Genomic DNA, 18,821 nt, shown 5'->3' with positions numbered 1-18,821 from the left:
GCAGCGTCGACCTTAACCATACTGCGAGCTCAAGGCGCGAAAGCAGCGACAAGATATGAGAGACGCGATGCTGGCGAAGCGTACGGTGATGAAAGAGAAAAGGGTATGTCGCTTGCAGTTGCCGTGCAATAAGCCGTTCAGCTACCCCGGATTCGTTGCGCCAACTATGACGCTTCGGTCGATCTTCACCCCGCATGTCGATTTATCCTCCAACACGAACGCTACTAGCCCGTGTCGCATGCACACCGTTGCATCAGCATATTACTACGACTAACTGCCATCCCAATTGACGAATCGCGTGCGATTCTCGGTCGTCGTGAGATGCTGATCTTTACAGCGGGCCGACATTCCTGCACGGTTGTCGGCAACCGCCCTCGGCTATATGGGATGGGTGTGCGCTGGTGTATGTCTTCGTCGCATGACGGTCGTTGAATGATGTACATGGCGCGAGCTACCCCGGTCCATGCTTGGGAGTACGGGCAAGCTTCATATAATTGGAAGCTTGGGGCCCCGCAGTGTTGCTTGTTGTCTCTTGTCGCTGCGCCCTCACCTTGACCACATTTCAGCTTGACGCTGTCGCATTGCCTACGGCGAATCGACAATTGCATAGTTCGCTCGACGCGCGCGACAATGGCCGACGACCGAAAACCTTCGATCGAGCATATCTCGGATGACAAAATTGCGCCTACCACTCTGGAAGCAGGAAATGGGGTCGTCGATGGGCATCGCAAGCTGGTCCCACCGCCGTTGGTGGCTGCTATGAGTGCCGAGGAAAGAATTGGAGCAGAGAAGAGGATGCGACGGAAGATCGATACGAGATTGTTGCCGATGATTATCCTGATGTATATCATGAGTATGTCTTGGTAGATGGCCACGGGTAGGCAGCGCTAATAACGCCCAGATTACCTGGATAGGAACAACATCGCTGCAGTTCGACTAGCAGGTCTCCAGGATGAATTGGAACTCACCAGTGTGCAGTATCAGGTATTCAACTGTTTGAGCTACGTCCAGAAAGCAAGTCGCTGACTACTATAGACCACCGTCTCCATCCTTTTCGTCGGTTACATCCTCATGCAAATCCCGTCAAATTTGTTCCTCAACAAGACGGGAAAACCAGCAATTTACCTTCCGACGTGCATGATCATCTGGGGTGTCATATCGGGCGCTACCGCCGCATGTCAGAATTTCGCTGGATTAGTGGTGTGCCGCTTCTTCCTGGGATTCATCGAAGCCGCATACTTTCCGGGATGCTTGTTCTACCTCAGCGCATGGTATACAAGGAAGGAGCTGGGTCTGAGAACGGCGGTTCTTTACTCTGGAAGTTTGATCTCGGGCGCCTTCGGTGGGCTCATCACCGCGGGGATCACGAGTAATATGGACGGCACGCAGGGCTTGAGAGCGTGGCGCTGGGTGTTCATAATCGAGGTGAGTGTCGCACGCGTCGAACCGGGTGTCTGGAATGTTAGCTGATTCTCCAGGGTATCATTACCGTCGCGATTGCCTTCACCGCGTTCTGGATCCTACCCAACTTCCCTCGAACAACGTCCTGGCTCACAGAGGAAGAACGCCAACTCGCCGTCTACAGGCTCCAGGAAGACGTTGGCGAAGACGACTGGGTCTCGGCAGAGTCGCAAACCTTCTTCCACGGCCTAAAGCTTGCGTTACTCGATATCAAGACTTGGGTGCTTACAATCATGCTTCTAGCGAACGTATCCTCGGCCAGTGTTACCAACTTCTTCCCAACAGTGGTCAAGACGCTAGGATACCCAAACATCGAGACACTTCTGTTAACAGCGCCACCTTATGTTCTCGCAGTCATCACCACGTACCTCAACGCCTGGCATGCCGACCGCACCGGCGAACGATTCTTCCACATCGTCCTCCCTCTCTGCGTCGGCGTAGCAGCCTTCATCCTTGCCGCCGCTACGACTGCAACCGCACCTCGCTACGTCGCCATGATGCTGATGGTACCTGGTGTATACACTGGATATGTCGTAGCTTTGGCCTGGATCTCCAACTCTTTGCCTCGTCCGCCAGCGAAGAGGGCGGCTGCACTGGCTTTCATCAACGCGATCAGTAATACGAGCTCGATTTATGCAAGCTACATGTATCCTCAGCCAAAGAGTGGTCCGGCGGATTTGACGGTTCCCCTGAGTGTGGATTGCGCAACTGCAGCACTGGCCATTATCATGGCGGTCATTATGCGCATTATACTGGGGCGGCTGAACAAGAAACTTGCTCGTGGAGAACACGTTGAAGGCGCAATCAACGCTGTCCCTGGGGTTGGTGCCGAGAGAGGTTTCAGATTCTTGATCTAGAGACTTGGAAACTGGAGATTGTAGGGTATTGAGTTGGATATAGAGACGAATAGCAGGATTGTACATCGATTGGTCCCCCTGTTTTACGCCTTTGCCACCCCCTTCTTTCGTCACCTTACTGGATGACGACGCGTACAGGTGCTGAGACAACAGTTCCCCTCTTCAAATTGCTTTTCCTCAGTGTCTCAATCAAGACTATTCGTGATACATGTGTGAAGGCTGGTGAGTGGCTGGATGCCGACTTGGCGAGGTACTGGAAGGTTCCATATCGTCATCGGCCCGAACAAGGCTTAGCGTCTATCGCGAGCTTTGGCCACCCAGACAGCGCGTCGCGCGACGACTCACCACGTTTTATCGCAGCCCATCCCAGCAGCACATCATCCGTCGAGGATTCAGCAGCACATTCGTACGACACATCACTATCGGCCCGCTTTACCAGAGTTGCCAATACACCTTTCACTGCCGGGGACCATAGAGTGAACGCCTTGCGATAGCTAGCGGCACACTCTGTTAGCGCTCTGTGCACACACGATGCACCTCCACGCGACCACAGGAACAGCGCCGATTATTCAACGCAGACCTTGATCACTTTCGCGTCGGGAATCGCACAACATCAATCACTTCGATACTGTGTAACTTTTGAAGGACCAATCAATACCACCACTCAAGGCAACCACGCGTTGTCAGCTGACGCCACCCGCATATCTTCTGCAAACTTCAAAGTCCAACTTGGAGATCAACCTCATTATGGATTTTTCAAACAGTGCCTTTAGGGCCATGCCGAACTCTAAAGTCTCCGACGACACCATGTCTCACGCAAATCTTGTAATGGCATGTCGATGGGGCTGGACGAGCACCCCGGATGAAGGAGCGAACAACCCCTTCGCCTCTTCATCTACCTCACAACAAATGCCCGCCTCTACGTTCAATAACATCCGGACCAAGCGTTTTGCGCCGTGCCAAGGTCGTCTCTATCACCAGCTACTCTGCTCTCACCGTATCCGGACGGACCTTGTCGAGGACTGTGGCGAAAACTGCATCGACCCGTATGGCGACACGGTTGACGCTGCCTTCATTTGCAATGAGTGCATTCAAGCCGAAGCAGCAAAGATATGGGAGCAACGGGAAGCGGCGCATAACGCGACCTACCCTCCTATGGGACAGATGAGTAAAGAGCAGTACGAGCAGTGGTATGCCGAGCACCGACAGCTCGAAGCGGAGTTCTCGCGCGACCAGCGAGTGTACGAGTTGGACATCAAGGCTAAGACGCGACCGAGCAACATTTGCTCTGCGCTGGAAGCTAGCAAAGAGGAGATGGACTTTGCGACCGAGCTTGACACGTTATCTCTTTCTTTGATGGCGTCAAATAACTCAAACGCCGAGCAAGCGCCATACCAGCCGCAAGGACGTACCCGAACGAGCTTGGCGACAGATCCTGATGAGCAGCTCCATTGGAACTTGAACACGCTTGCTTTGGATCGCGGCGCATGTGGTATTGAGTACTCGCAGCCGAGTAGTGGAGTGTCTCCAACACGGCAACTGGACCCGGAGGAGTTGTGGAGGAAGCCACGGAATTGAGAACTTGCAAAGCAGTGTTGTTGGCGTATAACTTGTCGTGTTGATTAGCGATTGCATAACTTTGGCGTATGGAAAACTCTGCGCATGTGGAGATGTTTGTGTAGGACTTTCGTGTAAGCAATAAATGTCTTGTCTAGCAACTATGCTATCTAAATGGCTCTGAAGTCTATCTGTACCGCGGTTTTCAGTGGTCTGCATGAAGCTGCGCAGCGACGCGAAGATTGTGGATCGACGTGGGGCATAGTGATGTGTCAAAGCATTAGCACGACGCACACTGCCCCTCATGCGAAGAAAGCACACATCCTATGGGAGGACTGCTTGGCTGTCCCTTGATAGGGCGTTCTAGATCAAAAAGATCGGCTACGAGACTGCTGTAGCTCTTATCAAACCCGGAGTTATAGTGGATGTGTGTTTAAATTTCTCCATCGAAATACATTCGGAGCCTTGGCGCAATGGTAGCGCGTTGGTTTTCGGTCAGAAAGCATAAACACCAAAGGTTGTGGGTTCGATCCCCATGGGCTTCGTCTCTTTTTGATCGTTCTATAAAGTACTGCGTTATGGGAGTATACGCACGAAGCCTAGGATGAGATAACAAAAGATTGATCGACCCCACCCAGTGATCCCCACAACCAGCAGTAAGAGTGTGAGTGCAACCTGGCCATGTACCTCGCTGCCCCCGCGCCGCGGCTGAATAGCTTCGATTTTTTTTGATTTTTTTTTGCATCCCTTTTGTGCCTTAGAAGAGCAAGGCCGCTAGACATTGACGATGCTGGCCTGACGGACTCGTTGCAGCATTACCCCGCAATCGGCCCTCTAAGGGCAGATCAACTGCGGAGACAGCCTCATTGTTGCTGGGTAAAATCTTCATGATGTCCTACACTACTCTGGCTATCTCTATTCCAAGAGTTCCTCTACCACTTCTCCAACATAGGCCTTACATCAACCTCATTGGCCCAACCCCTTCGTCCTTGAGTATGTAGCCCCCAGTAAACCTCCGCAATATCCTCACTTCCGATACTCGCCTCCTCCGGCTTCCCTTCTATATATTTCTTCGTAAACTCGATGTCTATCACGCCGTCAATGACTGCGTGCGCGACGTGCACACCTTGCGGACCGAACTCCTTGGCGAGGCTCGTGGATAAAGCGCGTAAGGCGAACTTTCCAGTGGAGAAAGATGACATTTGGGCGTTGGATTTGACGCTGGCTGTCGCACCCGTGAAGATAAGGGTTGGTGGGTAGGTGCCGGCAGGAGGGTTGGACTGTACGTGGGTGAGGAGCAGGGGAATGGCGTGTTGGGAGATGTGGAATGCTCCTTTTCTACACGATTGAGATTTGTTAGTACTGTATACATGTCGTCGTTGGAACGACATAAACTCCGTCCAGGACAACGTACACGCTAACATCCCACCCCATCCCAAATTCCTCCGTCGTCAATTCCAGAAATGGCTTCCTAGACGGCCTTGCGCTTGCGTTGAAGATCATCGCTGCGACAGGCGCCCCGTTGTGGACTTCCCTGATCTTCGCGAACGCATTCTTCACGCTTTCTTCGCTGCTGACATCTGTGGAAATACCTATGGCCTCACCACCCGACTTATTTATTTCTTCGGCGAGGGCATCAAAGTTGGAGGGATTGCGAGCAAGAAGGACGACAGGGTAGGACTGAGCGAAGCGGCGCGCGAGGGATGCGCCGGTGCCTGAGCCGACACCCGCGATAATGGCGATGGGTTTGTTGGTCATGGCTGTTGCGCTTTCGATGTCTGTATCGTGAGACTGGGATAGCAGCTGTAGGTAAGATGGGTCGTCTCGTTTCTGTTTGTAATAAGAAAATATAGATTTGTGTTCCATGTGAGCAAGGACAGCTGAGGTTATGGAAGGTACGTTGGATAGCTACGCAGCTTCAACGCTTCGTAAGCATCACGATGTGGAAGAAGTTCGAAGTGAATTCGATCAGTAATCTGGGGTACTTTATACCTAGGCATTCTATAGCATCTTGTTGGTAAGCGCTAGCTTCAATCCTGTGTACCGTGTTACTCAGCAGAATCCCATCTAGGCAATAGGTCATTCAGTGGAGTAAAGCGTAAAGCGTAAAGCGTAAAGCGTAAAGCGTAAAGCGTAAAGCGTGAGGTCCGGAGGAAGTTCAGACCGTTTACGGCCGTAATCTGTTCCCATTCAATCTCCCGAGGTCATGTTAGTCGTATCAGTCGTCGCGCTGTGAGAGGTGTTCAATGGTGTCTACGTCAGTCCCGACCCCTCCCTGACGATCATCGCCTAGCTGCATGCTAGCGATGGCAGTAGTAGAGATCTAGATACTGGACTTTCTCATGTGTTAGTAGACAGCGGTGTTTGCTGGGCGACTAGACTTGCGATCCGTCTGGTGCATGTTGTAAGTCAAAGCGATGTAGGTCTACCCAGGTTTCCGTCCGCACAGCAATGTGGCCTGTGCGTACCTGCCCATGGAGGTATGCGTCCACGCGTCTGCACGCCCCAAACATCAAACACCGCATCTTCGCGCGCTCCCCGGAACTCGAGGCAAAGAACGCGGAATTTTTGTATATCGCGTACTGTCGGCACCAGCGCATTGAGAAGACTGCACCGTTGTTGCCACCGTGCCGCACGAGGTCCTATCCTCGCAGGGACGCGTCGGTCGAAATGACGGATCGACGGATGTCGCAATAGTCGTAAACTCTCGACGACTGCAGTCCCCGCTTCTCGCATTGGAATTCGGGGTCACTCGACATGTGCATTCGGACGCGATCACTAGTCAACATGTACCCATCAGAACGGTCCAAACCTTCCCTCTCCTGGTGAGTATATAAATTGTCGCTTTCCCACAGCACCAAGATACCATACACAACTTTTCCAATATCTACCAATGGCTTCTTTTGTATACAACAGCGCTTTTCAGTGCTGCGTACCCAATCCTCTGACCCCTCGAGGAGAAGGAGAGATACCTACCCCAGAAGAAGAAGCATTAGCTTGCAAGATCAACCGCGCTCTGGCGTCTGGACCCATATCCATCACCAAGAATGCCACCATCGCCGATTGGAGCCACTGGGGCCCCGACCGAAAACTAGTCATTCTACGAGAAGGGACGAACCATTGGACAGCCTTCCCCGGAAACGAGAACACGGTTGGCAACGTTCCCATGTGCGCTGACCCCATGGGTCTCCAATGGATCCAAGATGCCTATGCCGCTAAGCCAGCACCCACAAACACTGCGCCAGGTCTCATATACATGTTGTGCGGAGCAAATCAGCACACTACCACGAATCCGGCAGACAGAACGAGCCCGGCTATTCCGATCGGGCCGCACTACATGATCCTGTGGCCTTTTGAAGCGGAACGAGATGGGTTTCCGGATACGATTCGCGACCAGGGTGCCTGGGTCATGTTCGACAAAACGCCGTACGCTCATCTGCACGTTTGTGGTACGCCCTGGGCGGGGAAGGAGTACGACAGGGAGAAGACGAAGGCGAACTGGGATTTACGTTACGAGGATAGGACTTGATGATGATTTTGTCGCGTCAAGATTATAACGAAAGAGCGATAAGAGCTGGTCACCGACGAAGCTAGACGTTTTTGATGAGATCGATATTGATGGAGGCGATGTATGCCGTGACGGAGTTGTTATATACTTTATACCAAAGAATACCTGAAACGAAGATGGCGCGGTCTGAAAGCTCAGGCATCAGATCTATATCACAGTCAAGGCAGCGCCACGTCCATCTCATGCCTGATCAACATACTATGCGCACTCATCCACAACTTTGCATTCCCTCAACCCTTTAGCTTCAATCTTCCTCTTGTAGCTGATGACCGCAGCCTTCTCAAACTTTACCTTTCCCAGGCCCACTTCGCACCAGAGGGAGTGCTCTTGGTTTTCAAAATCGTCAAGTGCGTTATAAACTCCGTCGGTACGTTCTATAGTACGGTAGAGGTTTTCAGGATATGGACCTTTCGTATTTCCGGCTTTGCAGTCATCCATGAATTGGCGGTAGTTGCGGTGAAGTTCAGATGTATAGCATGAAGGACAGAGAAAGTTTGGCTCGGCGTGGGTGCATATGTTGACGTCTCTGCAGTTTGGTGCGCATTTTGATGACTCTTTCAGGTGGAAAAAGGAAGCTTGGACGGTGTGGCCACACATCAGGATGTGGACTGGTAAGCCTTGACAAGGCTCAACGCGCTCTGCGATAAAGTTAGGCGCCATGGTGTTGTTGATGCTCGGCTGGGAAATCTGTGTTCGGTACAGGAAGGGCTTTCTGGTCTGTTGATCGTGAACCCGCACGCGCGACTTAAATCTACCCATTCAACTGCACTGTGAATGTAGCGTAAAGGATTTCTGATACATATCGTCAGGTGACATTGTTACTTTGTTGTACAAAGCGCTGAAGGTCTCATTGACCGACGACAATCTTTCTACATTCGCATGGCAGATGCTGTATCGTAATCTGAATGCCATTGAGACATCATCGTCGGAGGTTTGTCAAAGAGCGAAGGAGGACGCGAAGCGAGCGTGATGGAGTGGCCGCTGCATGGACGCGATTTGACGGGAAAGCTCTTCGGGAAATGAGAGCCTTGACGATCGTGCTTCTTTGTACGCGATAACTAGCAGCGCATGGTCTGTGATGGATATTAGTAGTCCCTCCACTTGCGATGATGGAATCAAAGGATGATGATGGTCGTGCACAGAATCTTGGTAGACGACGGCCAAGGGCCGTGATGCACGTGCGGCATGCACAGACTAAACCTATCTCGACTTAGTGGCAGATGGACTTAAGGCTGTCAGCTGGCTGCAGTGAGCCAAGACGTCACTTTCACAGAAACAATATCGAACGCGCAACAGCAAGCACCACCTTCCATCGTGGCTGAGCATCGTACGGTAATTGCATCGGTCTTGTCATCTTGTGCTTCCTGCCTCTACTGATGTACTAGTCACCTTGATTACTATCTCTGCTTGCCATCGACCTGGCGCCAACCAAGGAATTAACGACACTAGTATAGGAGTCCTGAGTCCTTTCTCATTATCAACCTTGGTGCGCGGACGTGCTGGCCGACATATCTCGGCCATCGTCATGTCAGCTCTTTGCATGCCAAGCTCAGCGGCGAGAGAAGGGCGGAGGAAAACGTCCACTACGCCCTGGTCTCAACACAATATCCATGAGATAGGGTGACGCAAGACATGGCAGTGCAAATTACTGGAGCTCATGTTAATGAGATATAAGAACGGTGTGTTGCGACCGTGAAGAGCATCACACATAGCTTTCGCATCCACGCCAATCGACTCAGCATACATTCTACCATCTCAACGTTCAGAAGATGCCGTTGTCCGCCGTCACATCTGTAGCCTTCGTGGCCCTTCTTCAGATGCTTCCTGCTACGGCACAAAATATGTCATATGGAGCCAACAACTTCTACCGCAGCGACAACGTCACAATGTGGCCGATCACCTTCCCCAGTCTCTACCAGATGACCGTCGCTGGCAACCTCTTTCTACCCGACAACCTCGATCGCACCATCAATGCTTCTGCCATCGTTGTTGGCCACCCAATGGGGGCTGTGAAGGAACAGTCCGCCAACCTGTACGCTACGAAGATGGCTGAGCAGGGTTTCGTCACTATCTCAGTCGACGTTTCGTATTGGGGCGGCAGTGACGGCGAGCCGCGCAATGTCGTCCATCCTGACGTCTACGCCGAGACCTTCAGCGCTGCAGTTGATTACCTAGGCCTCCAGGACTACATCGACCGCGAGCGAATTGGTGCCATTGGCATCTGCGGCAGCGGCTCATTCGTTTTGAGTGCAGCAAAAATCGACCCGCGTATAAAGGCTATCGCAACAGCAAGCATGTACGATATGGGTGCAGTAACCCGCAACGGTCTACAGCGAGCTCAGAGCCTCGAACAACGCAAGCAGGTCATTGCGACCGCGGCGGCGCAGCGCTGGGTTGAAGCCAGTGGTGGAGAGACGGAGTACACCGGCGGAACTCCTCAGGCAGTCACCAACGAGACCGATCCAGTGGGACGCGAGTTCTACGACTTCTATCGCACGTCTCGCGGAGAGTTCACACCTGCAGGATCAGCGCCAAACCTCACCACGTACCCGACGCTTTCCAGCCAGACCAAGTTCATGAACTTCTACCCTTTCAGCGACCTCGATAGCATCTCTCCCCGTCCAGTGATGTTCATCTCCGGCGACATGGCACACTCTCGCGAGTTCAGTCAGGACGCGTACGACGCTGCTGAAGAGCCGAAGGAGCTGATCTGGATTCCGGGCGCCGGACATGTGGACCTGTACGATCGCGTCGACTTGATCCCGTTCAACAGGCTCACCGCGTTCTTCCAGCAGAACCTGGGCGAGTAGATTCGAGAGAAGCTGTTCGGTGCGTGGACAAAGCAGCTTATGATAATATCCGAAGGACCTGTAATAGATAGAGTAGCATCGCAGCAATACAAGGACTCACCCAGAGGTACTCAAAGGATTCCAGATCTTCCACTCGTTCTTTGCAGCAAGCTCGCCCTGATCTGTACCTCGATCGAATCTAGCTTGTTGAGAGAGAGCCTCGGTCTAGCGAACCCGTTTCCATGTGATGATAGCTGTGAAAGAGACGAAACTGGAATATGCGACGCGTTATCTTTCGACTTCGGAGGCCGACCGGTTCGTAAAGTCGCATATAAGAGGTATCGTAATAAAGAGCCAGCACCACCGTACCGCGATGACGCGTTCGACTCTGTCGCGAAACACCTCGTATTTCGTACATCAATGTACAACTCTAATACCTAGCGCGAAACAAGACCACATTGTAGTCTGGCATGAGTGCGCATCTCCCGAGCTCTACTTCGTCGAAAGTTTGTTGAGATAACGCGCTGTCAGGGACATCGTTGGGGATTCGGGCCATTCGGCTAGTCATAACTTCTCTCCAGCGCGGGGCTTACTGACGAAACCGCATTAGCCCGCTCATCCCTTCCTTCTTCCGTTAATCCAAAGGGTCAACAGATGGTAAGCGGAAGGGCGGTAAGCGATTTAAGCATTTGCTTGGTGGCGCTTAAGATGGTGCCAATGTCTTTGCATATTGCTTCGTCTGCAGCCTTGCTTGCTGCTTCTCTGTTTGCGTTGCGACATTGTCTTTTCTGAGAAAACGGGCAGGCGGACGGCAAGATGGCGCTTCCGAACGATGTCGAGGCGTGCGAGAAAGACTTGCAGAGGGTTTCGGTATGAATTCATTCGGCGATGTTCATGATTTGCTCTCTAACACCGTCAACAGGACTCCAAAAACTCTCAGGACTCTCAACACATAGATGCAGCAAGCGATTACGATAATACAGCCGTTCGCGCCCTAGTCTGGAAACAAGACCTTCGCATCATCCCCCTCACAGCAGGAATCTACCTCCTCTGCTTCCTCGACAGATCCAACATCGGCAATGCCAAAACCCTCAATGCCAACGCCGGAGAATCCCTCCTGCAAGAAGCCAACATGACAAACTACCAATACACCATTGCGCTCATGGTCTTCCTTGTCGCGTACGCCGTGTTCGAAGTCCCCAGCAACTACTTCCTGAAGAAATTGAAACCCAGTCGCTGGATTGCTTTTCTCATGTTTGGCTGGGGCGCGTGCACCATTGGACTTGGGGGCGCGAACAACTACGCGACTGTTACGGCTGTGCGGTTCTTGCTAGGCATGTTTGAGGCGGGATTGTTTCCGGGGTTGGTGTACTATTTGACGTTTTGGTATCGTGCGCAAGAGAGGAGTATGCGTGTCGCTATCATCCTGGCGAGCGCGACGCTCGCCGGTGCGTTTGGTGGTGCGATTGCGTATGGCGTTGGGCATATGAAGCAGGTCCAGGGTCTTTCTGCATGGAGGTGAGTCTTGATGCATAGCACGCATGTGAGGGCGATACTGACTTCTTTCAAGGTGGCTATTCATCCTCGAAGGCATTCCTTCCTGCGTCTCATCAGTAGCCGTCTGGCTTTTTTTGCCCGACTATCCTGAGGAAGCCTCTTGGTTATCAACATCCGAACGTGAGCTAGCAGTCGCGCGGCTCGAGAAAGAAGGATCAAAGGGTGATGCGCCGTCGTTGAACTGGGAAACCGCAAAGGCAACCCTACTTGATGGTCGACTTTGGGTGCATTACATCATCTACTTCGGGATCTCGGCGCCGTTCAGCTCGCTTTCGCTCTTCACTCCCACTATCACTGCAGGTCTTGGCTACGAGAACCTTCAGGCACAGCTCATGACAGTGCCACCTTACGCCGTCGCATACGTGGTTTCCATCGTCACAGCTTGTTCATCGGACTACTTCAACGCCCGCGCATTACACTCCGCTGTCCTGGCTACTATTGGCGCAATCGGCTTTCTGGCATCGGCCCTCCTTCCAGCTGAATCCTTCCATGCGCGCTATGGATGTTTGATCGTTGCAGCCAGTGGAGCTTTCTCTTGTATTCCACCACTGCTGGGTTGGTTAAGCAACAACATGCACAGCACCGCTGCTGCAGGATTGGCCATCGCATTAAATGTCTCCTGGGGTGCTCCAGGTCAAATTGTAGGTGTTTGGATCTACAAGGCGAACGAGAAAGAGCGAGGATATCCTACTGGCCATTGGACGAACTTTGGAATGTTGGTTATGGTCGCTGTCGGCTGTGTTGGGTTGAGGTTTTACTACCAGTGGCGAAACAAGAGATTGCAACGCTTGGGACCGGATGCGACGGGAATGGACAGAGAGTTCAGTTATTGAAGATACTATATCATTTGGCAGAGGCTAGGAGCCTACACGTAGCGAGGCATGCCGAATCAGCACGCCTGATACCCACCTTAACTAGCTATGGGTTTTATGCATGCGACTCAACGCGCTCAACACCATTCTGCTTCTCATACTGCATCGCAGTCTCCGTCAAAGCAGGCTTCAGTGAGTCCGCTGCTTCGCGCGTGAACTTGCGTGCAGAAACCTTGTGCTCAAACATGAGATCGAGCTCAGAGTAGGTGAAGCCCTTCGCCTCGGGAAGACGGAAGTATCCCCAAAGGATGAACAGTAGCGCAATACCAGCCCAGAAGAAGCCACCCTTGGCGCCCCAGTTCCAGTCGTTCTTGCCAACCATCTTTGGCATGATAGTGTTCGTGACGAAGACGATGGAGTTGTAGGAAGCACGAGAGAGAGCGACGGTCTTGACACGGAGGCGCGAGGATGGAATTTCGGCGGCTAGAGAGTAGCAGATGGGTCCGAGAGAGAGCTGGTTGTGTTAGCTTTGGTCTGGTGGCTTGGGAAATGCAAAGACTTACCTGGAAGCAGAAGATCATCAGAATGATCAAGACACCTCCAGCAAGACTGGCGCTCTTGTTGGTCGGTGGTGCAAGGCCGATGAAACCGACGATCATAAGAATGATGAAGATGGCAGTCAATCCAACGAGGTAGATAGGTCGTCGACCAAAGCGTGTCATTATCCACCAGGCAATGAAGCATCCAACAAGACCCAAGCAGTCTTGACCAATGGTAAGATGGAAAGAGTCGTCTTGGCTAAGTCCAACTCCTTGCATGAATTGTGTTCTGGCAAAGTCAGTATAGTCGCTACGTCGGTCAGTCGTGGAGAAACTTACCCAAAGCCCATGAAGGGGACACCGCAAAGAGCTTGAGTGATGAAAGCCATGGCTGAGACCTCGGTGCGGTGTAGATCGCTTCCTTGGAACAAATGCCAGTAGTTGGTTCCAGAGCCGACTTGCTTCTCGTACTGGTCTGTCACAACCATCATCTCCACGTGCGCATCAAGATCGAACTCGATGCCCTCAGTGGGGGTTGTGATTGCGCGAATAGCTTGTTTGGCCTCGTCGATGCGACCTTGTCGGACCAGCCACCATGGCGATTCTGGTGCAAGGAAGGTAGCTGCGATGATGGGAATGGGCCAGATCCACTGGAGAGCAAAAGGAACGCGGTAGCCCCACTGAGTGGTGTTCTGCATGAGTCCAGTCAGAATGCCGGTGGACAAAAGACCGCCGATGACCCAGCACATGTTGATCCACGAGGTCATGTATCCTCTGAGGTGCATAGGGCAGAGATCCGCAGCATACGAGATCGCAAGTGTTTGGAAAACACCCCATGGAAGACCCTGGATGATACCTCCGACAAGGAACATCTCCAATCCTGTGGAGAAGAACGGGATGAAGATGGCAGCTGTCATGAACAGCATGCTGGCAATCATGGTCTTCTTGTATCCGATCCATTCAGTGATGTAGCCGTTGATGATGAGACCGAGAATGCATCCAACCTATGCGTGTGTCAGAGTCTGTTCAGTCGACGTCCTCATTGAGAGTCTACGTACCTGAGTTCCATTCAGGATGATGGTTTGCCACCTCGCAGACACAAGCTTGTTGCCATCCGCATCGACTTCATCGCCGAACCTGTTACGGAAGGGCTGGAAGGCGAAGAATTTGTTCATGAGACTGGTATCGTATCCCTCCATCACAACGCAAAGCGAAATGACGAAAGAAAAGACGATGGCCTTCCACCAGAACCTCAAGGACTGTCGGACGGACATGTTGTGCTCATTGTTGATAGCCGCGTTGGTGTCGTCTCCGGTGTTGTGTCCTTGTGTCGAGGTGACCCTTTCGGCAGCCACATGGCCAGTAGTCTTCTCTACTGAAGCCATATTGAATTGAGTCCAGAGTGTGCCCGGTATCAAAGATGGGTCTTCGATGTTGATGGGTTGAGAAGATGCAGGTCAACCACATGTACGGATCTGCGGTCTAAATAGTCCCCAGCGCTGTGGTATGCATGCCTGACAGACGAACCCATTACAGGAGTCAAATGGCTAGCCCGAGAGATTGGGAGGCTAAGCCCCGGTAATGACCGAAATGGGGCAAGACCACGGTGACTTGCGGGGAAGGAGACTCGTAACAAGAGTGCCCATGGGGAGACGAGGCGTCAAGTGCGCAAATGAAGCCAATCAGAACGCTGACGAGGTTTGCCCAGGCACCAGATCGCGAGAGGATTTCAAGAAAGCTTTCCTCGAAGTTTTCCGCCGCTAACATCGTCACTTGGCGGACCCGTCCCGGCTCTAGTGTTGCAAAGAAAGCCAGGGCCCAGAAGTAGGACTTGCAGCAACCCTTCTCTTCTCATTATACGCTATAACATAAGATACAAGTTCTCATAAGACGACGGAAGTAACGTAATGCTCTGAGTAGGACAAAATGCTCGATTGAGCCTACCAGAGTGTTTTTGTTGTTGTTTCGTGAGAACTGCCCGCTGTCAGCCCGAGCGTGTTTCCAACTTCCGATGCCACGCTAGCCGAGGCAATGTGTCTGCACGAGCCAAGCAGACCCGCTTTCTGACCCCGACTTGAGCTTTCCACATGAGTTTTCCACGTTCCATTCACGTTCCATCCACTTCATCCCCAGGTTCTTGCGCAAGGCCGACAAGCTATGCGCAAACCATCCGCCTGCCAAGCGTGCCGGTAAGCATCTCGCACGTTGTCAGTGGAGGTGAGCGACCGCTAATTCGGTTGGAAGTACCCGACGCCGAAAATGCATCTACCCAACAGGCGGGCTCGCAACGGCATGCGAGTATTGCTTGTCACATGGCCTGCAGTGTCTCCAAGGCCCGCCAGAAGGAGGCTACTATGCCAAACGCCGGGCCAGACTTCAAGAACTGAGTCGGGTACATCGCGCTCTCCCAGACCAAGCGGAAGCACTGCCAAATCAAGGTCATGGCGATCTGCCACCGACAGCTTTGAGGCAGGCGCTGGTGGAGCTATACTTCGACTACATTCACGACCAGTTTCATTCCATGTATCACAAGGCGTCGTTCATGGACGATGTCGCAAACAACCGGGTACCGTCTATCGTGCTTTTCGCGATATGTGCGCTATCTGCCAGGTTCTCTACCGACAGCTTCTTCGACGGAACTGATCCGAGAGAAAGAGGCGAGGTCTACCGCAAGGCAAGCGAGAGGTTGTTCAACATGCGCGACCTCACACCTACCACAATTCAAGCATGCGTTTTGCTGGGAGCATACGCTGCCGCGGGTGGTGAGACTGATGTCGAAAACATGTACTACAGCATGGGTGGACGACTTTGTCTGGCCCTCGATCTACCGAATCGACCCGTCACGAGTCTGGTAGAACGCGAAGTCAACATCAGAACTTGGTGGACACTGTGCATGGTAGACGTTTGGTCATCTACTGCAGTGAGACTACCGCGAATCATGCCGTTTGACACTGCTGTGCCTCTTCCAATCGATGAGATACCGTTCTCTATGATGAACGACGGGGCTATCAGCGATCAAACGCATGGCATCACCTCACCTCTTCTCGCGGAGATGATCAAGCTCAATCGGATTCTGGCGAGGATCATCGACTTCAATCGACTGTGCGTGTCAGAACACCTTGAAGGCCTACCGCTTGAGAAAGGGATACGCGAACTATCCCGCGATCTCGATATTTGGCTGGAGGAAGTTCCGCATCATATGCGTGACACGCCAGCGAACCTAACAGCGTTCGCGTCGCGTGGCCTTGGGCGCATGTTTGTAGCTGTATATCTCGGCTACTACCACTACGGATTGCTCCTGAACTATCAATTCTTGTCGTCTTCCATCGAAGCATCACCCGATTCCGGAAGATATGCTGATGCTTGCAAGCAACATGCCGCCCGACTCTGCGCCCTCGTCTACCGCTCACAGTCAACACCGGGAAGCGAAGTCCTGTATCCGGCGGTTTCACATATCCTCGTCGTAGCTTCCACCGTTCAAATCCACACCTTACTCTTTTCTGGTGATGAAAGCCAGATACGCATCTCAAAGACCAGATTGGAACGCAACTTCGAGATGCTCCTGCGGTTGAAGACCTATTGGCCGAGTGTCGACGGTGCAATGAGTCGTCTTCGGGCGTTTCACCAGACCTGTCTCCGAAGCAAAGAGACCAGCTTTGTACTTGATCGGTGGCTGTTGCGCTTCCTGGTCCAATTTGCCCCTCATATGGAGCTCGAGCCAAGGGATAACGACCCCGAGTACGAAGCGTTGCTCGCATTGAGCAGGCAATCCCCATTGTCGTGCTATTCAGGCCTGTCCATGTGATCATGCGCGACCGAGACTCTTAGCAGCACGCTGGGAATCCTGGAGAACGAGGACGGCAGCGAAGTGGTTCATTACGGCTCAAGCTGGTGGAGCCGAAATTAGCGTCGCGAAACTTACGAGCTTTCCTGGAGTGTGGAGCCCCAAGAGAGCCAGGGCTTGGCGACAGGGTCCGTCGCTCACGATTGCGGTCCACTCGAAGTAGTACACACGTGTAAAGCTGTTTAAGAGTCTGAATTGTGCTTCTTTGCTCGAAGCAAGAATCATCTTCGCACTCCGGTCATGGCTCTATCACGCAGCACCATTTTCGTGGTCACGACGCTGCTGGGCAGCGCGACAGCGATCAACAATGGCCTCGCTACTACCCCTCCAATGGGCTGGGTAAGACATTCGTATTCTATTCTTGAATTGTCATTAACAAGATCAGAACAACTGGAACGCTTTTGGATGCGACGTCTCCGAAGACCTACTCCTTACAACCTCCGCACAGATTGTGAGCTTAGGCTTGCGAGACTTGGGTTACAACTATGTTGTACTGGACGACTGTTGGCAGAACCCAAAGGGTCGAGACAAGAAGGGAAAGCTTCAACCGGCTCTCGACAAATTCCCCAACGGTCTGAAATCTATCTCAGACCATCTGCATGGCCAAGATTTCAAGTTTGGCATGTACAGCAGTGCTGGTGAAATGACATGTGCGAGATTTGGTAAGCTGGATCGTGCAATTCCGCATCTTGCAACAAACTGATATCAAATAGAGGGATCATTAGATCATGAAGTCGACGATGCAGAGAGTTTCGCAAGCTGGGGTGTCGATATGTTGAAGTACGACAGCTGCTACCACATGGGTCGTGTTGGCACACCTTCAGTGTCATTCAACCGCTTCAAGGTCATGTCGGATGCTCTGAAGGCCACTGGAAGGAACATCCTTCTTAATCTGTGCAACTGGGGAGAGGATCTTGTCCACACAGTAAGCATCACATGATAAAATAACTCAACGATGTTCAGTCACTTACCATGTACAGTGGGGTATGAGCATCTCAAACAGCTGGCGTATCACGGGCGATATCTACGACTCTTTCTCTCGCCCTGATGATCTCTGCGGATGCAACACTGTATCTCCAGGCGACGTAAACTGCGTTGCACCAGGCACACATTGCTCAGTCCTCTTCATTCTCAACAAAGTCGCTCCCTTTGCTGATCGCAGCATCCCCGGTGGGTGGAGTGATCTGGACATGCTCGAGGTCGGTCAAGGCGGTATGACCGACGAAGAGTACAAAGCACACTTCGCTCTCTGGGCCGCAATCAAGTCTCCTCTCTTCCTCGGAAACGACCTGCGCAACATGCCAGCTTCCGCTCTTACCATCATCAACAACCCAGCCATTATTGCGCTGAGCCAAGATCCCCATGGACGTAGCGTAACGCGCGTGCGAAGGGACACGGAAGGTGTAGCGAAAGACGAGTGGGGGATGGGCGAGACGCACGTGTGGGCAGGCCACCTACAGAACGGCGATGAAGTCGTGATCTTGCTCAACGCTGGTGGCGAAGACATGGAGATGAGCGTCTCCCTCGCTGAGATCTTCATCCCATACGGACCCGGTGGATCAGCCCCACACGTAAAGTACGACTGGGCGATCCACGATCTCTGGGCTCATCGCATGCCCGATGCGACAGCGGAAGAGCTCCTCGCAGCGGCGTCTCACACCGAGCGAGAATCGATCCTGTCAAAGGCCAATTGGTACAACGCCACCGAGACCCCTTACGCCAAGGGTCTCGTTCAGGAGGATCCGCGACTATTTGGCGAGAAGATCGGCGTTGTTGAGGCTGGTGGTAGGCTCAAGGCAGACGTCAAGAGTCACGCTGCTCGCGTCTTCCGACTACG

General features: G+C 52.5%; 8 protein-coding genes and 1 non-coding gene across 9 annotated transcripts; 7 read left to right on the top strand and 2 right to left on the bottom strand.

The window, feature by feature from the left end:
- Positions 1 to 630: 630 nt before the first annotated feature.
- Positions 631 to 2,318, top strand: J4E86_008479 (uncharacterized protein; the record flags this gene model as incomplete). The annotated part of the gene is made up of 4 exons (XM_051448990.1): positions 631 to 853; positions 902 to 984; positions 1,036 to 1,425; positions 1,479 to 2,318. 4 exons carry the CDS (start codon positions 631 to 633, stop codon positions 2,316 to 2,318), a joined length of 1,536 nt encoding a protein of 511 aa, XP_051299987.1.
- A 747-nt stretch (positions 2,319 to 3,065) lies between these two features.
- J4E86_008478 (uncharacterized protein) lies at positions 3,066 to 3,896 on the top strand (the record flags this gene model as incomplete). Its single annotated transcript, XM_051448989.1, has 1 exon — positions 3,066 to 3,896. The coding sequence occupies one exon, from the start codon at positions 3,066 to 3,068 to the stop codon at positions 3,894 to 3,896; it is 831 nt and encodes a 276-aa protein (XP_051299986.1).
- Positions 3,897 to 4,334: 438 nt separating this feature from the next.
- Positions 4,335 to 4,420, top strand: J4E86_008477. Its single transcript has one exon. It is a non-coding gene; the product is annotated as a tRNA-Arg (tRNA).
- Positions 4,421 to 4,807: 387 nt separating this feature from the next.
- Positions 4,808 to 5,633, bottom strand: J4E86_008476 (uncharacterized protein; the record flags this gene model as incomplete). The annotated part of the gene is made up of 2 exons (XM_051448988.1): positions 4,808 to 5,213; positions 5,290 to 5,633. The coding sequence occupies 2 exons, from the start codon at positions 5,631 to 5,633 to the stop codon at positions 4,808 to 4,810; spliced, it is 750 nt and encodes a 249-aa protein (XP_051299985.1).
- Positions 5,634 to 6,768: 1,135 nt separating this feature from the next.
- J4E86_008475 (uncharacterized protein) lies at positions 6,769 to 7,404 on the top strand (the record flags this gene model as incomplete). Its single annotated transcript, XM_051448987.1, has 1 exon — positions 6,769 to 7,404. One exon carries the CDS (start codon positions 6,769 to 6,771, stop codon positions 7,402 to 7,404), a length of 636 nt encoding a protein of 211 aa, XP_051299984.1.
- Positions 7,405 to 9,212: 1,808 nt separating this feature from the next.
- J4E86_008474 (uncharacterized protein) lies at positions 9,213 to 10,253 on the top strand (the record flags this gene model as incomplete). The annotated part of the gene is made up of 1 exon (XM_051448986.1): positions 9,213 to 10,253. The coding sequence occupies one exon, from the start codon at positions 9,213 to 9,215 to the stop codon at positions 10,251 to 10,253; it is 1,041 nt and encodes a 346-aa protein (XP_051299983.1).
- A 795-nt stretch (positions 10,254 to 11,048) lies between these two features.
- J4E86_008473 (uncharacterized protein) lies at positions 11,049 to 12,622 on the top strand (the record flags this gene model as incomplete). Its single annotated transcript, XM_051448985.1, has 3 exons — positions 11,049 to 11,102; positions 11,155 to 11,750; positions 11,803 to 12,622. The coding sequence occupies 3 exons, from the start codon at positions 11,049 to 11,051 to the stop codon at positions 12,620 to 12,622; spliced, it is 1,470 nt and encodes a 489-aa protein (XP_051299982.1).
- A 94-nt stretch (positions 12,623 to 12,716) lies between these two features.
- Positions 12,717 to 14,525, bottom strand: J4E86_008472 (uncharacterized protein; the record flags this gene model as incomplete). The annotated part of the gene is made up of 4 exons (XM_051448984.1): positions 12,717 to 13,115; positions 13,165 to 13,429; positions 13,480 to 14,144; positions 14,199 to 14,525. 4 exons carry the CDS (start codon positions 14,523 to 14,525, stop codon positions 12,717 to 12,719), a joined length of 1,656 nt encoding a protein of 551 aa, XP_051299981.1.
- Positions 14,526 to 15,297: 772 nt separating this feature from the next.
- J4E86_008471 (uncharacterized protein) lies at positions 15,298 to 16,945 on the top strand (the record flags this gene model as incomplete). The annotated part of the gene is made up of 2 exons (XM_051448983.1): positions 15,298 to 15,329; positions 15,385 to 16,945. The coding sequence occupies 2 exons, from the start codon at positions 15,298 to 15,300 to the stop codon at positions 16,943 to 16,945; spliced, it is 1,593 nt and encodes a 530-aa protein (XP_051299980.1).
- Between the last annotated feature and the right edge of the window lie 1,876 nt (positions 16,946 to 18,821).

Source organism: Alternaria arbusti, assembly GCF_024043155.1.
Source record: "Alternaria arbusti strain BMP 1465 chromosome Unknown scaffold_13, whole genome shotgun sequence".
Lineage (NCBI taxonomy): Eukaryota > Fungi > Ascomycota > Dothideomycetes > Pleosporales > Pleosporaceae > Alternaria > Alternaria arbusti.
This window is presented reverse-complemented; position numbering and strand designations above follow the sequence as displayed.